This window comes from Panicum virgatum, chromosome 7K (assembly GCF_016808335.1).
Source record: "Panicum virgatum strain AP13 chromosome 7K, P.virgatum_v5, whole genome shotgun sequence".
Taxonomy (NCBI): domain Eukaryota; kingdom Viridiplantae; phylum Streptophyta; class Magnoliopsida; order Poales; family Poaceae; genus Panicum; species Panicum virgatum.
Genome location: NC_053142.1, coordinates 43,362,287 through 43,380,607, shown reverse-complemented (window position 1 = coordinate 43,380,607; position 18,321 = coordinate 43,362,287). Strand labels below are relative to the sequence as shown.

Sequence of the window (18,321 nt, the reverse complement as noted above, 5' to 3'; positions counted from 1 at the left end):
GAGACGGACGGGGAGAGGGGCAGGAATGTTCCGAGCTCCATTCCGGCATGTCGGCCGAATTCAATGCGGGCAGCCGATGGTTACGATTCGGTACGGCGGCGCATGGTCGCGGCCTCCGCTCGCCATCAATGCCCGCCGGCGAGCAGCCATAACGAACTGGCGGGGCGAAAGTACGCTCGCGGCTGCGGCTCGGACGGAGCAGAGGCGCCTTAACTGACTCCGGCGACGTCGTCCTGCTCCGATCTGTCTAGCTTGCATTGCGACGTACACGACCAACCAATTCAGCTCCACCGTGTTTCACTAGCACACGTCGATCACGAGATCAGAGTAGATGATGGATCTGATCGATGTGGACTTTCGCCGCATGCCGGATCGGCGGGGTTTTTTTTTTTAAAGATTGGATCGGCGGGTTTCGATCCCTATCTCGCCGCGCTCGCATCACCTGTTTACGCAATCCCACGCTTACGACAGGCATGGACTCGCCCGCAGAAACCAGCAGGGGAGCCACGATGTGCTCTCGTCGTGGTGAGAAAAGCAGCTGGGCACCTGGGAGGCTGGGGCAGCGTTTTCAACCTGCGTATCTATGCGCGCACCATGCTCATGTCACACCAATCTGCGCGAGGACCCACCCCAACGCCGAAAAGCTACAGCCACGATCGTGGACTCGTCGCGACTGACTCCATCATCAACTTGTTTCGTCATCAGACTTGTTGTTGGTGATCTTGTACCTGTTGGGGAACAAGAGGAGATCTGGGTGGCTAGATGCAACAGTTTTGAAGTAATAAGCAGTCTGAGTTTAAATTCCGTCGGACACGCTTTCGCTGGAGTGAAGGACGATCTGGCCGGAGATAGAGTACCCGGTGACCAGAGAGCTGCTCTAGCCTAGTCTCTCCATCTGGTACGTGTTGAGCTGCAGTGCCTGCCTTTTTCACCATCCACGCGCGGATCATCACCCAACGTGACCAGTCCACTAAAGCTGTCTGTCCATTAAAAGGTCGACGGGGGGCCTTCTCCTGGCGAGCACACAGCAACTGTTCGAGTTTGCTTCGCGGACGGTTCAGCTTCAGCAGACGACGACGACGACGAAACAGCAGGAATGGGAACGAAGCTGAAGCCGGCCACACGCTGGAACAGTAGCCCGGGCTCTCCAAATCCAGACGGGGAACAGGGACTAGTCTCCACACCTGTGGGCCTCTCTGGCTTTCCTCCTGTCCTGGTGATATCGGGTGTCATCGTCACCGTCGTCGAGCCCGGCAGGCGTCGCCACTTTTCTTCGTGTGGAAGACAAGGTTGGGAAAAGGATGTGTTGCATTTGGTACAGGAAGCATTCGCGTCCACGACGTGTCTGGCAGGCAGATAGATGGCCATGGATGCATGGAGCAGGGATTCGTGTTCAATGATGATTGTACCTGCAAAGACATGGCTAAGGCTACTCTGATTTTTTTTCCCTTTTTGACCAGGAGGCTGCTCTGAATTGGCGATCTGCCATGTACTCCTTCCATTCCAAATTATAATTCATTTAACTTTTTTAACCTCAATCCGTTTGAATAAAATAAGTAATCAAACTTAGTATTAAAAAATTAAACAAATTATAATTTGAAACGGAGGGAGTACTTTGCTCACTAATTTTTTTACAAAGACGTACTAGAATCTGCTTTACATGTATACTTTGACCATTAATTTCTCTTATACAGATTTATGTATTTAACTTTTATATAGTAAGCATCCAATGATTAACTAACTGGTGGTCGATATTTATGAAATTTGACTGGAAGAAACAAATCTAGCACTTCATTATCTTGTCATATAACGAATGATTATTGCCTCTTGACAAAAGAGCAAAGCTGTACATGTATCAATTGCCAAATTCTTGCTAGAGAACGTATATAGCAAGATTACGAGTCTACAGAACCTTTGTTCACTAGTTGCAGAAAGCATAATCGTTCCAGCCTTAGCATTTCTCTGTACAATGATTACACGTCATCTACGAACAGCTCTCGAGCACTACTCACTGGTACTCCCGCGATTCAATTCAGAGCTAGGCTCAAAACATCCCGTAATCCAAATCAAACATGACATGTATAGGTGTCTACCATGGGACGCTGCTCCTTAGCTGCCGGCATTGATCCCAAAAATCCGAACCTTGTGCATGTTTGGTAGCTTGGCAACAAACAGCACAGTGACTGCTAGGGTGTTGAGGAAGAGCATAGAATGTTGATAGTCCGTGGTATGGGAAGCTATCAAGTACCTGCCAAAGAACAGAGCAATTATCCCTATATTAGTGCTGCAGTCCACAATGACATATGAAATTAGGCAATAGGTAGGGGGGAAATTAAAGGGTTGGCCAGCCAATCAAATGACTGGAACATGATGGAAAGTGGGAAACTGCTGGTTCATGTATTATTTAAAGTTAATTAACATTCTTTTATAGTTAATAACTTTCACAAGCAGGTTGAATCACTCGAGCAAGGGAATTTCTTCAGAAAAATTCTGCACTATGTTGAACTTGACACTCTTATGTCTCCAATAACAGAGACAATGTCAAATTCCGAATTGCCACTCTAGTTAGTGTCCTAAGCTCCTCAAATCTCCTAACTTAAGGGAACACATGCGGATCTTATCTCTACACAATATTTGAGTGCAACACACATCACAATCGGACATAAAAGAAACAGTATATCACTGCAGTGGCGAAGGCATTTATGCGATTGAAATGAAATGCATGCTATCACATTTTTCAAAACAGGCTAGAGTTGACAGGAAGCCGATATTTGTCTTCTAGCAGAGAATCATGAGCCTTAACGGTCTTCCATATGGCGGATACAATACACTTTGGCCATCCCAAAACCCATTGTTGAATTGAAGCTAAGGAGCTAAACCTCTTTTAATGAACAAATTACTGCAAGGCCTGTTGTTTAGTAGAAAGTGAAGAGAAACAAGGCATATCTACACTAATAACAGACGTGCATTAGGGGTTGGTAGCTGAACTGCTGAACTACACTAACAACACGGCAGACAGCACACGTTCATTGATTTTGTCCAAGATTCAGGTAGATGGCACAACCAGTTTGTGGCACCCTATTTTTAAGCAAGTTACTCTCCCAGGTCAAACATAAATAGATTTTGCCCCAAAAGATATGTTCTTCAGAAAGCGACCTTTTCTGATATCCATGTGTCGAAGTTTGAAACCAATTATCTAATGAGAATGGCACCCCTTTAGGGAAAATTATGCCCTGAAGACTGGAAAGTGGAAATCAAGATTTGAAGAAAATGCACTTGCATAGCACAATCAACTTAAAAGTGTATGATCCATCCATACGAACGTATAACGCAACACTGTCATTAAAAAAAACATCAACACAAGTGACAATTGTGAAGCGCTGACCTATAATTTTTTAAAAATACTATTTATTGGCTACAAAGAATATGTTTCACGCATATATCTATCCATGCTATAATTCCATGCAATAACGGCATTATAGAGTTTTCATGTATAAACAGAAATACATTAGCAAGAGATAAACACTTACAGAACAACAGGGACAGCAGTCAAAAACTTTCTGTTGCGAGTAAGCTGTTTGCCATTGTCCATTTGTTCCCACCATGTCAATGTGTTATACATCCCTTGATCGTCAGCAAACGGTGTCCCCTTCTTCCAGTGGAAAAAGTGGTATGTGATCTGGAACAAATATTCAATGAGGCAAGCAACAGAAATGGAAAAGATTATGGCTGAAGTATGGATCAAGAAAAATACATCTACACTGCTTTAAGGGAAAAAAAAAAGAAATGTATTCTACTGTAATCTTACACTGCTAAGAAAATCAAAATGTTGTGATCTCACACTGCTAAGAAAATTGAAATGTACTTCTGTCTTCATAGCAAAGCCAATAACAATATGAGCCGCTTTTACAGAATATAAGAGTATTCTGTGGCCTTAAACACAACTATTTCCTTATTTGGACTCATAAAACACTAATCAATAATGTAAGCTATTTATGTCTGTTGTTACGAAAAACTATCAAAACTAAGCATGCTTCAGACCTTCAGGGCAAGGTTAGTTTCAGCACCATTGCATATCCCAAGTCCAAATTATACCCTAATATCACCTTCTGACTTGCAGCTCAATAGTAATAAGAAATATGTTGCGCGCACTGTCACTTTATGCGTGCAGAAGGCAACTCATTAAGCTTGGAAACAAGACATTGCCGTTCTACTACCCTGACAAACATGAGCACTGTATATCCATATAACTCATAAAAACTCACTCCCACAGAACATAATGAAAGGAACAATGGACAGCTGTATGAACCTTGAGCTCTCAACCAAAGCATCTAGGACATGTGGCTAAATAGATCAAGAGCTGAAACTTTACAACACACAATCCTGTTCCAGCCACTACCTCTATGGAGCTCTAGACTAGCACTAGGACGAGAAGAAACCCTGTCTACTGACCCACATAACTGCTATGCATCCTAGTCCTATTTGCATGCGATTGACCTGGAGGGAGCAAACCTCAGCCTCAATTACCTTCAGTGACGCAGAAACCTGGGCCAGTATTTAGCAATTTAGGAATCTGAAGCTAACATGGCAAAGGGGACGAAATGAAGGTAAGCATAAAAGGTTTGTAATCCTATCCAACCAAGCTTTAGATAGCACCAGTTTGAACTCAGGACGCATAGGACCAAGCGTGGTACCATTTCATAGCCGGCACAGGGCAGCGTCCATTCCAACCTCCCGAGCAGAACAATCGAAGTAACCTAGCAACTAGAACGGCCGCCGGGCCTAAGATCCACGGGTGCGCCCAATCCAAAGCAACCCCCTATCCTAATTGCAGCCAGAAGCAGGATACTAACAAGGGCGGCAACAGACGGGTGCCGGCACGTACCGCGAAGTGGCCGAGGTTGACGAGCGTCCACGCCGTGCCGGGGGCGCACCCGAAGACGGAGAGGACGAGGATCCAGGAGAAGAAGAGGATGAGGATGTAGGTGGTCCAGACCCCGGGGTACATGAACCACTCCGTGTTCCTGTTCAGATCCGGGGGTGGCACCGCCTGCACGTACAGCTTCGCCATCGAGCCAATCGCCCCCTCCCCTTCCACTTCGCCGGCACGGCTCGGGCCCCTCGTCGGCTGCGTGCTGCTGCGGCCTGGGAGGGAGGCAGCCCGCCTCCGGCTCGATTTATAAGGATGGGACGGGGAAGCGCCTCGCCGCCCTCGCCGCGCTGGTCAGAGCGAGGGAGGAGGAAGGTTCAAAGATGGTGGCGGAAAAAGTATTGCGATGCGGTGGCTGGCGGGCGACCGACGGGGAGGGACAGGGGGTGAGCGGACGGGGAGGGAGGCGACGACGAGACGGTTGGCCGCTGGCAGGAGGAGACGGTGGAAACGCGACCGCGACCGCCGGCAGCGATCGCCGATCGGATCAAACGCGACGGACGGGGCGGTGGGCCGTGCGCGCTTAGAGCAGCTCATGGGCTGCTAGCGGGCCGAGCGCGCTGCGAGCCCGTCGTCGCTTTGCTCTGCGCTGTTTCCTCCCTTTGGTTTCTCCGTTTTCTTTTTTTCCTTTTTTTTTTTACCTTCGAGCTGAGGTGAAAATTCTGGTTGTTCATTTCTGATTTCTGAATGCTGATGATGAAAGCACAGCAAACACGAACACGGCACGTTCGTGGAGTGGGAAAAACAAAAGCAACCGTACGTAACACTGTAACCAGAAGAGCAGACACGAAGCGTCACACACCGTTTCGTTAATTGCGACTGTCCGCAGCGTGCATGATTGGCGCGTGATCCCGCGGCACAGCAGCATCTAATCAGGGCACCTTCTTTTCCGGCCCATCGATCCATTTTCCTTTTCCACGGACCATGATCTCCAATCTCCACGAGTTTGTGGCGTTGGATTTTTTTAGGGTCAGTTGGATCCATGCCACTACAATTTTTTGAAATTGGATCTCATGTTAAAAATCATGTCATTGAGTGGCATGATTTTCAACATGACACCCAATTTCACGGAGTTGTAGTGGCATGAATCGAATTTTCCCTTTTTTTTATGGCAGTTTGTGGCGTTGGTTACGCACCGCTTATCCTCGCAATCTTTATGATGGTCATGGATGGCGCCACTGGATCAATCATGCAGGCTTGCGGCCTTCAAATGGACGCGCATTTGGTACCAACGAGGCAACGAATCCCAGCGAATCGCTGCATCTAGAAGCGTCCTGTTTGATTTGTGTTATGCTAGAAATTGTATCAATTTTGACCGCTAATTAGATGTATTAAATTAAGATAGTTTTTAAAATCAATTTCAGAATCTTTGTGTTAGGAACCCTGAATAATCTAATGAGACCTTTGACTGCGTGATCGATCATCGATTAATTATCGTCATTAGATTCGTTGTGAAAAGTTACACCTATTTTTGAAAATATTTTGTAAATAGACTTTATTTAGTACTTCATGAATGCGAGATTTTTTTTCGAGAATCGTGTGCTAAGGATGGTGGAATGAGAACCAAACAAGGCCAAGCACGCATGGAGTGTGTACGGTCTCGCGGTCAGCACGAGGTGTCGACCAAGTTACCAGCGGAGGCTCGGTACGATGCTCGGTACAAAAATTTTTAATAAGAGGATTGGTCAAATTTAAAATTAAAAAAATCAAAAAATCTATAATTTGATGAGAGAGTACTCATGATTAGCCAGTGATTTCAGCATAAAAACCGATCCGTTATTTTTCAGATAGCCCCTTCATCTGCTAAGTATCCTGAACTTCTGCTCTCCTCCCGTCCCCTTCCCGTCCGGCAGTGGCGACAGGTCGACTGACCACAGCGACAGCCGCCTGGCTTCCTCGGCTCCTCTGGGTCTTCCCTCACCAGCCACCATCCCTCTTGGATGTCCACCGTAGAGGTCCTCCCACTCTGCCTCTGCATCTTCTCCGTCGACCTCATCGGCCGTCTGCTCCCCTTATCCGGCGGTCCGGCAACGTCACTTGCTGCGACGACGCGAACTCGTTCTCCGTTCGCATCGTACCAATGCCCATGCCCCACAGCAGATCGACCTTCCCCGCAGATGTCCCTGCTGATGGATGCGTTCCTGGTGAGCCTCTACCCACAATCGAACAGATTCTGTAGTTAAGGTTGCATGCAGCATGCTTCGTAGCAATAGAAATTAAATTTGGATGGGTACTGATTGAATGGTTGGTGATGTGGTAGTGTGGGTTCCCATCTTAAATCAAAGATCTGGTGTGATCTTTAACTTGCTGTTTGCATCAGATAGACAAAGAGAAAGTAGCCCTCTGTTTTGCTTTTGATTGTCCAAGTTGGTGCCTAAAGGTACCAGCAGAACAAATTATTTGCCTACGCATCTTTTCTGTAACCATTATTTTGATTTCTGTAAGAAATTCCTTTCACGATTCTACAAACTACACCCTAAGCTCCAACATGCATTCACGAGATACTAGTTGGTATTGATATGGCTTAATTGTCTGTGGCTCATGTTTAGGATAGTTTAAGCAGATGGTGTTCGCTTGTGCTAACTTCAATTACTGATTGGTTTGGTCTCATTGGTAGTCTTGGTAATCAGATACTAGACCCAAGAGGAAGGGGGTGCATGACTCTTCAATTACTGTTTAGGATAGTTTAAGCAGAATGTTACCATTCTCTTTTGTTGAGCTTCTAAGCAAATGTGTAAGCAAATGTGGTGCTCAGAATCATTACTTGCGCTGGCCACCCATAGTATATCTGCATTTGCTCTTCTTGTAATAGATGGATGGTGCTAACGCAGGTTGAGGTGTGCGTGTGCCCCTTTTGGCCTGCATTGTAAACTTTAAACAATCTATTTCTTCTTAATGCAATGGTACGCAGCTCTCCTACGTATTCTCGAAAAAAAAAGCTCAATATAAGAATAGGTTCTAACATGAAACTTTAGGGTTTCGAGGAGTCGAATGGATCTGTCAGTATATATTAAGCTTTGATATTGCATAATTAGTTGGCTCACTATGCATTACATAATCACAAAATGAAAATGGGGGGGGGGGGCATAGCCCTTTATTACTCCTTGTCTCCTTGAGGCTCCACCACTGCAGGTGAGCGATACAGCACTGCCATCACTGCATACAGAAACACCAGTATCAAGAACCCAGCTACCCAGCAGGTGCAAGGCAGCAGCATAGGATTTCTAACTAGGCTAGATAGAAAGAGATAGACATCATTGACCACCCGCCAGTCATGGTCTGGGGAAGTTCATAATTTCTGCACTAGAACCTCGTGTTTGCATCAGTCTTATTCTTGATACTAGCATTTCTAACAGCAGTGAGGCTGTCAGGTCTCGACGCTAGGCTCTGTCAAAGGCATGGAGTTCTGGCTACCAATTTTGCTATCAATCGAGCCGCCTAATCCTATCTAATCCGAGCATCTGCAGTCACTGCAGTCTCTCAGCAATGCCTACTGCAATCGGTAACGGAGACAGCTGATGGTCTGTGAAGGATGGAACCCCATTGTTCATGACCTTTGCCATCTGCTCGGTTGATTGAACGAGGTTGTTTTGCTCCAATAACTGAACAAGTGACAAAAATATATCCATCCTTGTGACTTCTCTGCTTGTCTGAAAAAACAAAAACCGGCATACAGTTCAGCAACTAATGAAATAAGAGATGAGATACATAAACCGACGGCTTCTTCTCTACCTCGACAAGAAACCGGGCCCATATCTTGCCATCGCGGAGTTCCATCAGCCCTTTTAAGATCGTCAGACCAAATCCACGTATGTTGTCAGCTATCTCCAAAAACAGCCCCCGTTCCTCGCAGAGCATCTGTAGATTTTTATAGACCAGTGGATATCTTCAAATTGTGCATTTAGCAGAAGAAAGCATATAACACTAATGAAAGTCTGGTTTTTCACCTCAATAAGCATCTGACCAGGTGGCGAAAGATCCTCAATGATTATAGGGCAAACCATAGTTTTCCCAGCAACTTCGTAGGCCCATGTGGCACCACTATTTTTGCCACCATCTGGGTTGTCTTTCAAGACGATGCCACTCTCTTTGTCGATCAACTTAACAACCATGACAAGTCAGCATATTTATAACAAGGTATTTCAGCAATACAAGATTATGTGTGTGCATAGAAGAGAGTCTACCTTTGGTTCATCAGCTTGCTTAATTTTCTCTGCATACTTGGTTACACTTTGTAGGAATAGCATATGCTTAATTGTTCGCTCCAACAGAGCATCAATGCTACACTGTTATGTCAAAAATGATGGGAAGTGAGGGGGTCTGCCACTCGGTCTCAATCAAAGGAAACATGATGAACTGAAAAAACAATGTGTGATTAAGTATTACCTTTGCACCATTAGGGACAATCTCTCGTAATTCTTTGACACGATCTTGTATCAGTTGTCGGTCTTTTGGTCTAGGCCGGGTGCTCTCACCGGCTTTAGCTCTTTTCTTGGCAACCTTCGTTCCCTCAGGATTGTTCGACTGACTGCCCTTAGAATTTGTTGTGTTGAAACTGCAGGTGTCATCCACAGATATGTTTCCTGGTGGCACTGAAGTTGCCTTTGAAGAGCTATTTTGGACATTTCCAGATGTATAGCTGCTGGAGGTCAATGACGGGACTTGTGCATTGTATGCTGTTATGCAGTCTCGAAAAGGAAACTTAGGTAGCTGATTATCTGAAACACAGCCAGATAAAGGATTAGCTTCAGCCCCAAGTGGACCATGTCCTGCAGATCGAGGCGCACCAACACCAAATAATTGTTCGATGGCAGATATGGAAGGCAGGCCTCTCTCCCCACTTGAAAATGGATGATTACTGGCCAATTCTATAGCAGAATCTGAGTGTATGTTGCCTAAATTTGGAAGGTTTCCTGCCAGTAGAACACTATCATCCCACCAATCTTGCACAAAGCTGTTAGTTCTTGGGTCAAGCATCATACTTTCTAGCAGACCATTGTTTCCACTACATTCCTTCATGTTATTATCTGATGTTCCAGCAGTAGCTTCCTCATGCGGTCTATTTGGTAATTCAGGACAGGTACTATTAGTCTGGCATGTAGAATGGGTGGTATGCTTCAATGGCATTGAGTCACTTTGAACAATAAAAGATTCTTCAGGTGAGAGGAGCTTCCCACATTCTCCAGGGCCAGGTATCAGAGATTGTTTATGCACGAGGACATGATGTGGCGTGAAGCAATTTCCTTGGATTTCAGAAACACAAGGGTTGCTGCTCAATGATACGGATTTATACAGCAATTTGTCACTCTCATTCTGGAGGTAGTTTGTGGATTTTCCGGATACGATCGTAAGCGATGATGAGAAACCAGCACTGGAGTAACAAAGTTCATCAAGGCCGGAATTTGGAGAGTTGGTTGTAGTGTAAAGGTATGGGGGATATTCTGGCATGTTCTGACCAGATGATTCCTTTGTTATCCTATGAAGATTGTTCGAACTTTGGTATGCTGACATTATACTGGCAATAATAGAATCAGGCAGTTTGCTAGAGTTGAGTTGAACTTGAGTTCTGACATCAGCATTTTGATGAAAGAAGTCAGTGACCTTATCAAATCCTTCGAGCTCATATATAGACTTGGAGTTAACAGGCATGGCCAATGTATGAGTATCCATACTGCTGTTACCAGTACCATGCGGGGTAAAATCATTTAAAGATCTCTGTGAATTGCTTGGAGAACAGATCGAACTCCTTATAGATTCTGTTCTCTCTATTTTCTCCTCAAGCTTCTCACTTTTCAACGGGTTGACCTTGTTATGTGCGAGAATGTCATCTGCAGATCTCAAGGAAGTGAGGATAGGTTGCTGAACACATGCAAGAGAATTGCTTCGGGTATACTCCATTGAAGCATCCCTTGAAGTGTTCTTCATCTGATCAAATATATTTCTGACCTGATTCAGAAAATCTGAGTTCCTGGGAACCTGGTGAGATGTTAAATTAGAGTCAAGTTTTTTTTAAAAAAATGATATGTTTGTACCATGACAAAGCCATATTCTGTACGCTTATCAATAATGTAATTCTAAAGTTAGCGGTTCCTTATGCTCTCCAGTGATGGGTTATTGTTACGAACTTTATTAAGAATTGCGAGACCAATTAAGAAATGCATATTGAACATTGCACTATGATACTGTCGGATGTTTGCTCGGCACAATCACATGAGGCAATTTAACAACTTTTCTGTTGACAACTGATAAAGAGAACACTGACATGAGGCCACAAGATTGTATGGGAGTCTTTAAGACACTAACCTTCTGAGCGGACCCAAATTGCAACAGTCCCTGCAACCGAAGAGGCAGTACTGCGATAGTCTGCATATAAGGTGCCACTCTTCAGTATCCAAGTTTACATTATACAAGATAAGCAAACACTCTAAGCTGGTCTCGTTATGCAATAGTCAATGGTTGTATAAATTTTCAGACAAGAAACAAGGATACAATAAACACCAACCTTTATTCCATTCAGGAACTGATGTTGCCACCACGTATAATCCTGAAGAAGGGAAGCTTTCCATTTGTTAAAATCAAGTATCTGCTATAAGTGTTAAAAGAAATGGCAACACAAGTGGTAATGAATGTAAGGAGGGCAGAAGAAATTGATATTATTCTGACTGCTCTAGAGGATTTTTCAGTTATTTATCTATACCTTTCCAGACACAGTAAAAGCAAAGACTAAAGGTTGTTTAACATTCTTTAAATTTTGTTATGCTGATCATGTCAAAACAAGAGAACAGATTTATACCTCCAATAAGTCTTGGCTATCTGTGTGACTTGTCTGATTCAACGGATGGCAAGTAGTATCGTAAATCCATTGACACTCTCCGCTTCCTAGAGCTTCTCCTATGATGCTGAAACCAGAGAACATATGTTTTAAACAGTATATCAGTAGTGGAAAAAGAAAAAATGCTTGTAAAAGTAACTAGCTTCAAAAGCAATAACAGAAACATTTGTTATAGATGAAAAGATATTAGACAAATCAAACTAGCTAAACGAGATAGAGAAGCCTTGTTCAACTTTTTTTTTAAAAGAGACCTGTATTCTCAGCAATTTAAAAAGTGTTAAACTGAAGCTTGGCTGAAATTAGAGAAGCAGTCAGATAGGAAGCATGGCGATGGAACCTTTACACTTTACAGAGATAAACATATCCTATTGCCAATTACCAGTACAGACATCAGGGTGGAAAAAGGTCTTATCAAGACTGAATATTACGTTAACACGCCCACATGGCATATCGCCTGTCCAATTGAAATATCAGAATAAAATGCCGAACATAACCAGACAGTCGTACCCTTCCCCAACAATATGGACTTGATTGAGCATCTTCTCAACCAGTGTTTTAGCCTCATCTTCACAGTAGCTCTCCCCCAATGTAAGCAACCTGGCATCAAATACGGTACAAGTCAGTATTCTCAAACATGTCGGACCAAGTCTCTAGAAAGAAACGTCCCCCTTACTGCACAGTACACACGCCACCTCAGGAAGCTACAAAACAAAACAAAATAGGAATAAAAAAGCAAAATGTTGGGCAACGAGTGACACGATGCATCATATCCGAAGGAAAAGAGACATCCAAAAAGAGGAGACACACCTTCCTGTCAAATTTGATGGGATCACAATGTTTTGCTCAAAAAAGTTGAGGAATGGACGCAGTTTTCTGCAGCCATATCCTGTCACTCGGCAAAGTTCAAAGGAACAGAGGGAGAACTCAGTCATATCTCGCTTCCTAAAAATGAGAATAGCTATTTGCGATCGTCTGAACCCTTTCAGACTCTCGATTAGCAATAGGTGTAGCTTGTGTTCGCTGTGTGCTCTTTTTCTTTTTGTTGAGGGAATGTTCGCTGTGTGTGCTCTTGGAATGGGATTTTGATGCAAATGAGTACTTCTACGTTCTTGAAATGTTTCTGTTCGTGATTCTACGCATGATACGCTAGGTCTATGAACTTCGATTACCACTAGCTACTTCTTTATGAGTGTGCTAAGGATTGAACTTTCAGCCCGTAAAATCACGTGGTCTGTCGGGAGAGAGAAACAGGGTAAACCTTAACGAAAACAGGCAACCGTAAGAACCAAGAACAAGGAAATCTTACAAATTCCCAACCAACCGGAAGCTAGCAAGAGAAATGACCTATCCAAATGCACCGCCACCAAACACAGTATCCAATCAACTCAGACGGCTCACCGAGGGTCGTGGGGATGGAAGCGCCAGACGGCGGCGTACGACCACCCTCCGGCGCGGCACAGCGCCCCCAGCGCCGCCTCCATCTCCATCGGGTTCCGGACGCCGGACGGGGACGACGCGAGCGACGATGACGCGCGAATGGAAGCGAAGGGCGTTGAGGCGCCGGGGAGGAGCCTGATAAATACTTGGGGACGGATGGATACGGCCGAGTTGGAGGCTGCGGAGAGAGAATTTTGGGAAAGAGACGTCCAGTACGGCGACGGCACTGGCGCGTTGGGGGGAAAGCAGGCTGCTTTGCCCGGCTTCTTCAACTGTTCTACTGGGAAAACGAAGGCCGTGTCGTGTGGGTGATGAATGCAACCGGCTCTGATTCTGACCACATAGGGTGAAGGTGGCTTGCACCAAAAATACAGAGAAATCTAGGACAAAAAGCACACAGCCAACCAAAATCAGATGGGACTGTTAAGTAAAGAGGAAGAAAAGGAGAAAATGACATGTATGTATGCATAGTGAAATGGATTGCAAAATCTTCCGGCGGGCACCAAGGTTGTAACTAGTAAAGGTCTAAAGCAGCAACCTTTTCCTAAAAAGACCAGACCACTGATTCATACCTATGTTTTCCGTCCGGACTCTCTGACTATTATTGCTATTTTACACGAATAACTATTTCATTGGCAGGTCAAACTAGTCTTCTACAGCTTTGTAGTACAAATGAAAGTGCTAGTTCTCCTTTAAAAAAAATACCGGGTAAAAGAGGAGGGTTGCGTTAGGTTTTGGCAAACCAGCATAAAAAATAACCACTCTAATGGATTTGAAACCCACAAGAAACTAGTTGGGGCGTAACCCTCTTAGCGACGCGCTACATTGGAACCCGGGTGTGGTGATAAATGGGCAAGGACCGGGTCGCCATCCCCCCAAGGGCGCGTCGTATCGTGACCTGGGTACGATGATAAGTGAGCAAGGGTCGGGTCGTCACCTGAATGGCGCGCTACATCTACGCCCGGGTGTAGTGAAAAATGAGTAAGGGTCTTCGCACTTCCCTCGACGGGTGCGAAGGGTAAGGAAGCTAGCCGAGCCAACTAGGATTCATATAGGTAACTGGAACGTAGGGTCCCTAACGGGTACGTTGCGAGAGCTAGTTGATGCAGCAATTAGGAGGCGTGTAAATATTCTATGCGTTCAGGAGACTAAATGGAAGGGCCAGAAGGCGAAGGAGGTTGAGGATACTGGCTTCAAGCTTTGGTACACGGGGGCAACTCCGGGTAGGAATGGTGTAGGCATCTTGATTGAAAGGAGCCTTAAGGATGGAGTCGTAGAGGTTAGAAGGCAAGACGAGCGGATTATCCTAATCCGGTTGGTAGTTGGAGATTCGGTTTTGAATGTGATCAGTGCCTATGCCCTTCAGGTAGGCCTTAGTGAGAGCACCAAGATGCAGTTCTGGGAAGATCTAGATAGCATGGTTAGTACCGTGCCTACCAGCGAGAAATTCTTCATAGGAGGAGATCTCAACGGCCATGTGGGTGCGACTAATGTAGGGTTCGAGCGAGTGCACGTGGATTTTGGGTATGGTAGCAGGAGTCAAGAGGTGGAGGATGTGTTGAGCTTCGCGTTAGCCTACGACTTGTTGATAGCGAATACCGTGTTTAAGAAGAGGGAATCCCATCTTGTGACGTTTCGTAGTGGACAACACTCGAGCCAGATCGACTTTATCCTTGCTAGGAGGGAGGATAGACGTAATTGCTTAGATTGTAAGGTGATACCTGGGGAGTGTGTTGTCCCTTCACACAAGCTTGTGGTGGCGGACTTTCATCTTCGGGTACGTGTCCACCGGGACAAACGTGCCAAGATTGCGAGAACAAAGTGGTGGAAGCTTAGAGGGGAAGCGGCACAAGCGTTTAAGGAAATGATGCTAGGTGAGGGGCCTTGGGAAGAAGGAGAAGACGCAGATGACATGTGGCTAAAGATGGCAACATGTGTTCGAAAGGTGGCCTCAGAGGTGTTTGGCGTGAGTAGGGGAAGCAAACAGGAGGGGCAAGATACCTGGTGGTGGAACGATGAGGTGCAAAGGGCTATTAAGGAGAAAAAGGAGTGTTTCAAGCGCCTCCACCTTGACAAGAGTGCTACCAACATCGAGGGCTATAAATTAGCGAAGATGGTTGTAAAGCGAGCTATGAGTGTAACAAAGGGTAAGGCGTATGATGACCTGTATCAGCGGCTAGGCACGAAAAAAGGGGAGAAGGACATTTATAGGATGGCTAGGATCTGCGAGCGGAAGACAAGGGACATCAACCAAATCAAATACATTAAGGATGGGACAGATCGACTGCTAGTGAAGGATGAGTAGATCATGGATAGATGGAGAGAGTACTTCGACAAGTTGTTTAATGGGGAGAGTGAGGGCCCTACTCTTGAGTTAGATGACTCTTTTGATGATACCAATAGGTGTTTTGTGAGGAGAATTCAGGAGGTAGAGATCGGGGAGGCTTTGAAGAGGATGAAGGGAGGTAAAGCGATGGGCCCTGATGGTATCCCCATTGAGGTGTGGAGATGCCTATGAGATAGAGCAATAATATGGTTAACTAAGCTTTTTAATCTCATTTTTCGGTCAAACAAGATCCGGGAAGAATGGAGGAGAAGTATATTAGTACCTATCTTCAAAAACAAGGGCGATGTTCAAAGTTGTACTAACTACCGTGGGATTAAACTGATGAGCCATACGATGAAGTTTTGGGAGAGGGTTATCGAGCATCGCCTAAGAAGAGTGATAAGTGTGAGCCAAAATCAATTTGGGTTCATGCCTGGAAGGTCAACCATGGAAGCGATTTTCTTAATACGACAATTGATGGAGAGATATAGGGAGCAAAAGAAGGACTTGCACATGATCTTCATTGACCTTGAGAAGGCATATGACAAAGTGCCGAGAAACGTCATGTGGTGGGCCTTGGAGAAGCATAAAGTCCCAACTAAATATATTACCCTCATTGAGGATATGTACAAGGATGCGACGACGTTTGTCCGGACATGTGATGGCAACACCACTGACTTTCCTATTAACATAGGCCTACACCAGGGGTCAGCATTGAGCCCTTATTTATTTATTTTAGTGATGGATGAGGTCACAAGAGATATACAAGGTGAGATCCCTTGGTGTATGCTCTTTGCTGATGATGTGGTGCTAGTTGACGAGAGTAGGGCAGGGGTTAATAGGAAGTTAGAGCTGTGGAGACGCATGTTAGAGTCGAAAGGGTTCAGACTTAGTAGGACCAAGACCGAGTACATAATGTGCGATTTCAGCGCGACTAGACATGAGGGGGAGACGTTAGTCTAGATGGGCAAGTGGTGGTCTAGAAGGATACTTTTCGGTATTTAGGATCGGTGCTACAAAAGGATGGCGACATTAATGAAGATGTTAGGCATAGAATTTCAGCTGGCTGATTGAAATGGCGGCAAGCTTCTAGCATCCTTTGTGACAAGACGGTGCCACAAAAACTAAAATGCAAGTTCTATAGGACAGCAATTCGTCCGGCGATGTTATACGGTACTGAATGTTGGCCTACAAAAAGGCGACATATCTAGCAACTGAGTGTAGCAGAGATGCGGATGTTGCAGTGATTTTGCGGGCACACAAGGAGGGATAGAGTCCGGAACGAAGTTATTCGGGATAGGGTCGGGTGGCACCAATTGAGGAGAAACTTACCCAGCATCGGCTGAGATGGTTTGGACATGTCCAACGAAGGCCTCCTGAGGCGCCGGTGTGTAGTGGGGTTCTTGAGCGGGTCGATAATGTAAAGAGGGGTAGAGGTAGACCTAAACTGACGTGGGATGAGTCGGTTAAGAAAGACCTTAAAGATTGGAATATCTCTAAAGAGATAACTTTGGATAGGAGCGCTTGGAGACTAGCTATCAATGTGCCTGAACCTTGAACTTATTTATTTCGGGTTTCATCTCTACCCCATCCCAACTTGCTTGGGAAAAAAGACTATATTGTTGTTGTTGTGCTAGTCATTTGCGTTCTTGCTTCGCAAATTCTAGTGGACGTTGACAGAAAATTTATTTGGCCACCAAGCTCAACGCACGGCATGAGTACAATCTGATGGTAAATTTATAATATTACAAAAGCACTTTTATGGTAAATCATTTCTACGTGCCTTAGCTGTCTAAATATTCATACAGATAGAGATGGTAGCGCCTTTTCTTTTTGTCCCAGAGAATGGGATGCTGTCAGTTGCATCACTACTGGAAAATAGGCTTATTGTACCGGTTGTTGAGGTTCTTGGGTATTAGTTTTTCAAACCGGTACTCCGTAGCCGAGACCAAAAGTCTGGGCCTTAGGCATCGGGTAAAACAACTGGTGCATAAGGTTCTCGTCAAACAAAAATATTAACGCGGTGTAGCTAGGATTCGAACCAGCGATCTCTTGTCTCGCACGTACATCTCTTACCATCTCATCTACACAACACATGTGATAGAAAAAGAGATATTTTCCTTTTGAAATAGCCTGTGAAGGACCCTAAGGTACCGGTTGGTAACACTAACCGGTACCTAAAGCTCATCCTTAGGTACCGGTTGGTGGTACCACCCGGTACTAATGGAAAAGTTACCACCCGGTACCTAAAGCTTATCTATAGGTTCCATCAATCCCAAAACTGGCATAGGTACCGGTTCATTTTCATTCCGATATTTTTGGGTGGACTTTTAGCGTGTTTTCTAGTATACTCCTTCCCGTTTCAACCGTCACGTAGTACTAAACATCATCCCCCTCCAGCCAGATTTTCTCCATGGATCTTCTTTGCCGTTTTTCTGGTACATTCATCGAGCTCTGGCTGCCTTGATTGGCTCTTACTCACCTGACCTCTAGTATCAACTAGAAGCCAATGTTCAGAAGAGCATAGAAGTAAACTTGTAAAACCGAAACAAGTATACATGACTTGTCAGACTTTTTTTAAAAAAAGACTTGTCAGAGAACTAGTAGTAACTATCTCTGCACAAGTGCCCTAGCTAGCTCCAACCCTGGAGCGCAGGAGTGCACACCAATGTGCAAGCATGTGAGCGCATCATCAGCTTTCCCGATCGATGACCCTCCGATCAGTGTGATCTCTAATACCTTTCCCGTGGGGGTTAACCTAACCTTCCCACCATCCCGGCTACAGCCTCCCAGAAG

The 18,321-nt window shown here is 45.1% G+C and overlaps 2 protein-coding genes across 3 annotated transcripts; both read right to left on the bottom strand.

The window, feature by feature from the left end:
* Window positions 1-1,784: 1,784 nt before the first annotated feature.
* Window positions 1,785-5,386, bottom strand: LOC120641471 (ORM1-like protein 3). The gene is made up of 4 exons (XM_039917625.1): window positions 5,238-5,386; window positions 4,886-5,186; window positions 3,531-3,679; window positions 1,785-2,248 (listed from the first exon to the last, which is right to left on the bottom strand). Exons 2-4 carry the CDS (start codon window positions 5,069-5,071, stop codon window positions 2,110-2,112), a joined length of 474 nt encoding a protein of 157 aa, XP_039773559.1. The 5' UTR covers window positions 5,072-5,186; window positions 5,238-5,386; the 3' UTR covers window positions 1,785-2,109.
* Window positions 5,387-7,916: 2,530 nt separating this feature from the next.
* LOC120641470 (transcription factor bHLH157-like) lies at window positions 7,917-13,423 on the bottom strand. 2 transcript variants are annotated; one of them, XM_039917623.1, is made up of 10 exons: window positions 13,161-13,423; window positions 12,270-12,359; window positions 11,724-11,829; window positions 11,433-11,474; window positions 11,234-11,293; window positions 9,317-10,906; window positions 9,115-9,216; window positions 8,878-9,030; window positions 8,663-8,788; window positions 7,917-8,580 (listed from the first exon to the last, which is right to left on the bottom strand). In XM_039917623.1, exons 1-10 carry the CDS (start codon window positions 13,247-13,249, stop codon window positions 8,398-8,400), a joined length of 2,541 nt encoding a protein of 846 aa, XP_039773557.1. In that variant the 5' UTR covers window positions 13,250-13,423; the 3' UTR covers window positions 7,917-8,397. The 2 variants fall into 2 exon arrangements, with proteins under 2 accessions (XP_039773557.1, XP_039773558.1); XM_039917624.1 differs by lacking the exon at window positions 13,161-13,423 and adding an exon at window positions 12,570-12,833 and having other exon boundaries at window positions 7,994-8,580; window positions 12,270-12,463.
* Between the last annotated feature and the right edge of the window lie 4,898 nt (window positions 13,424-18,321).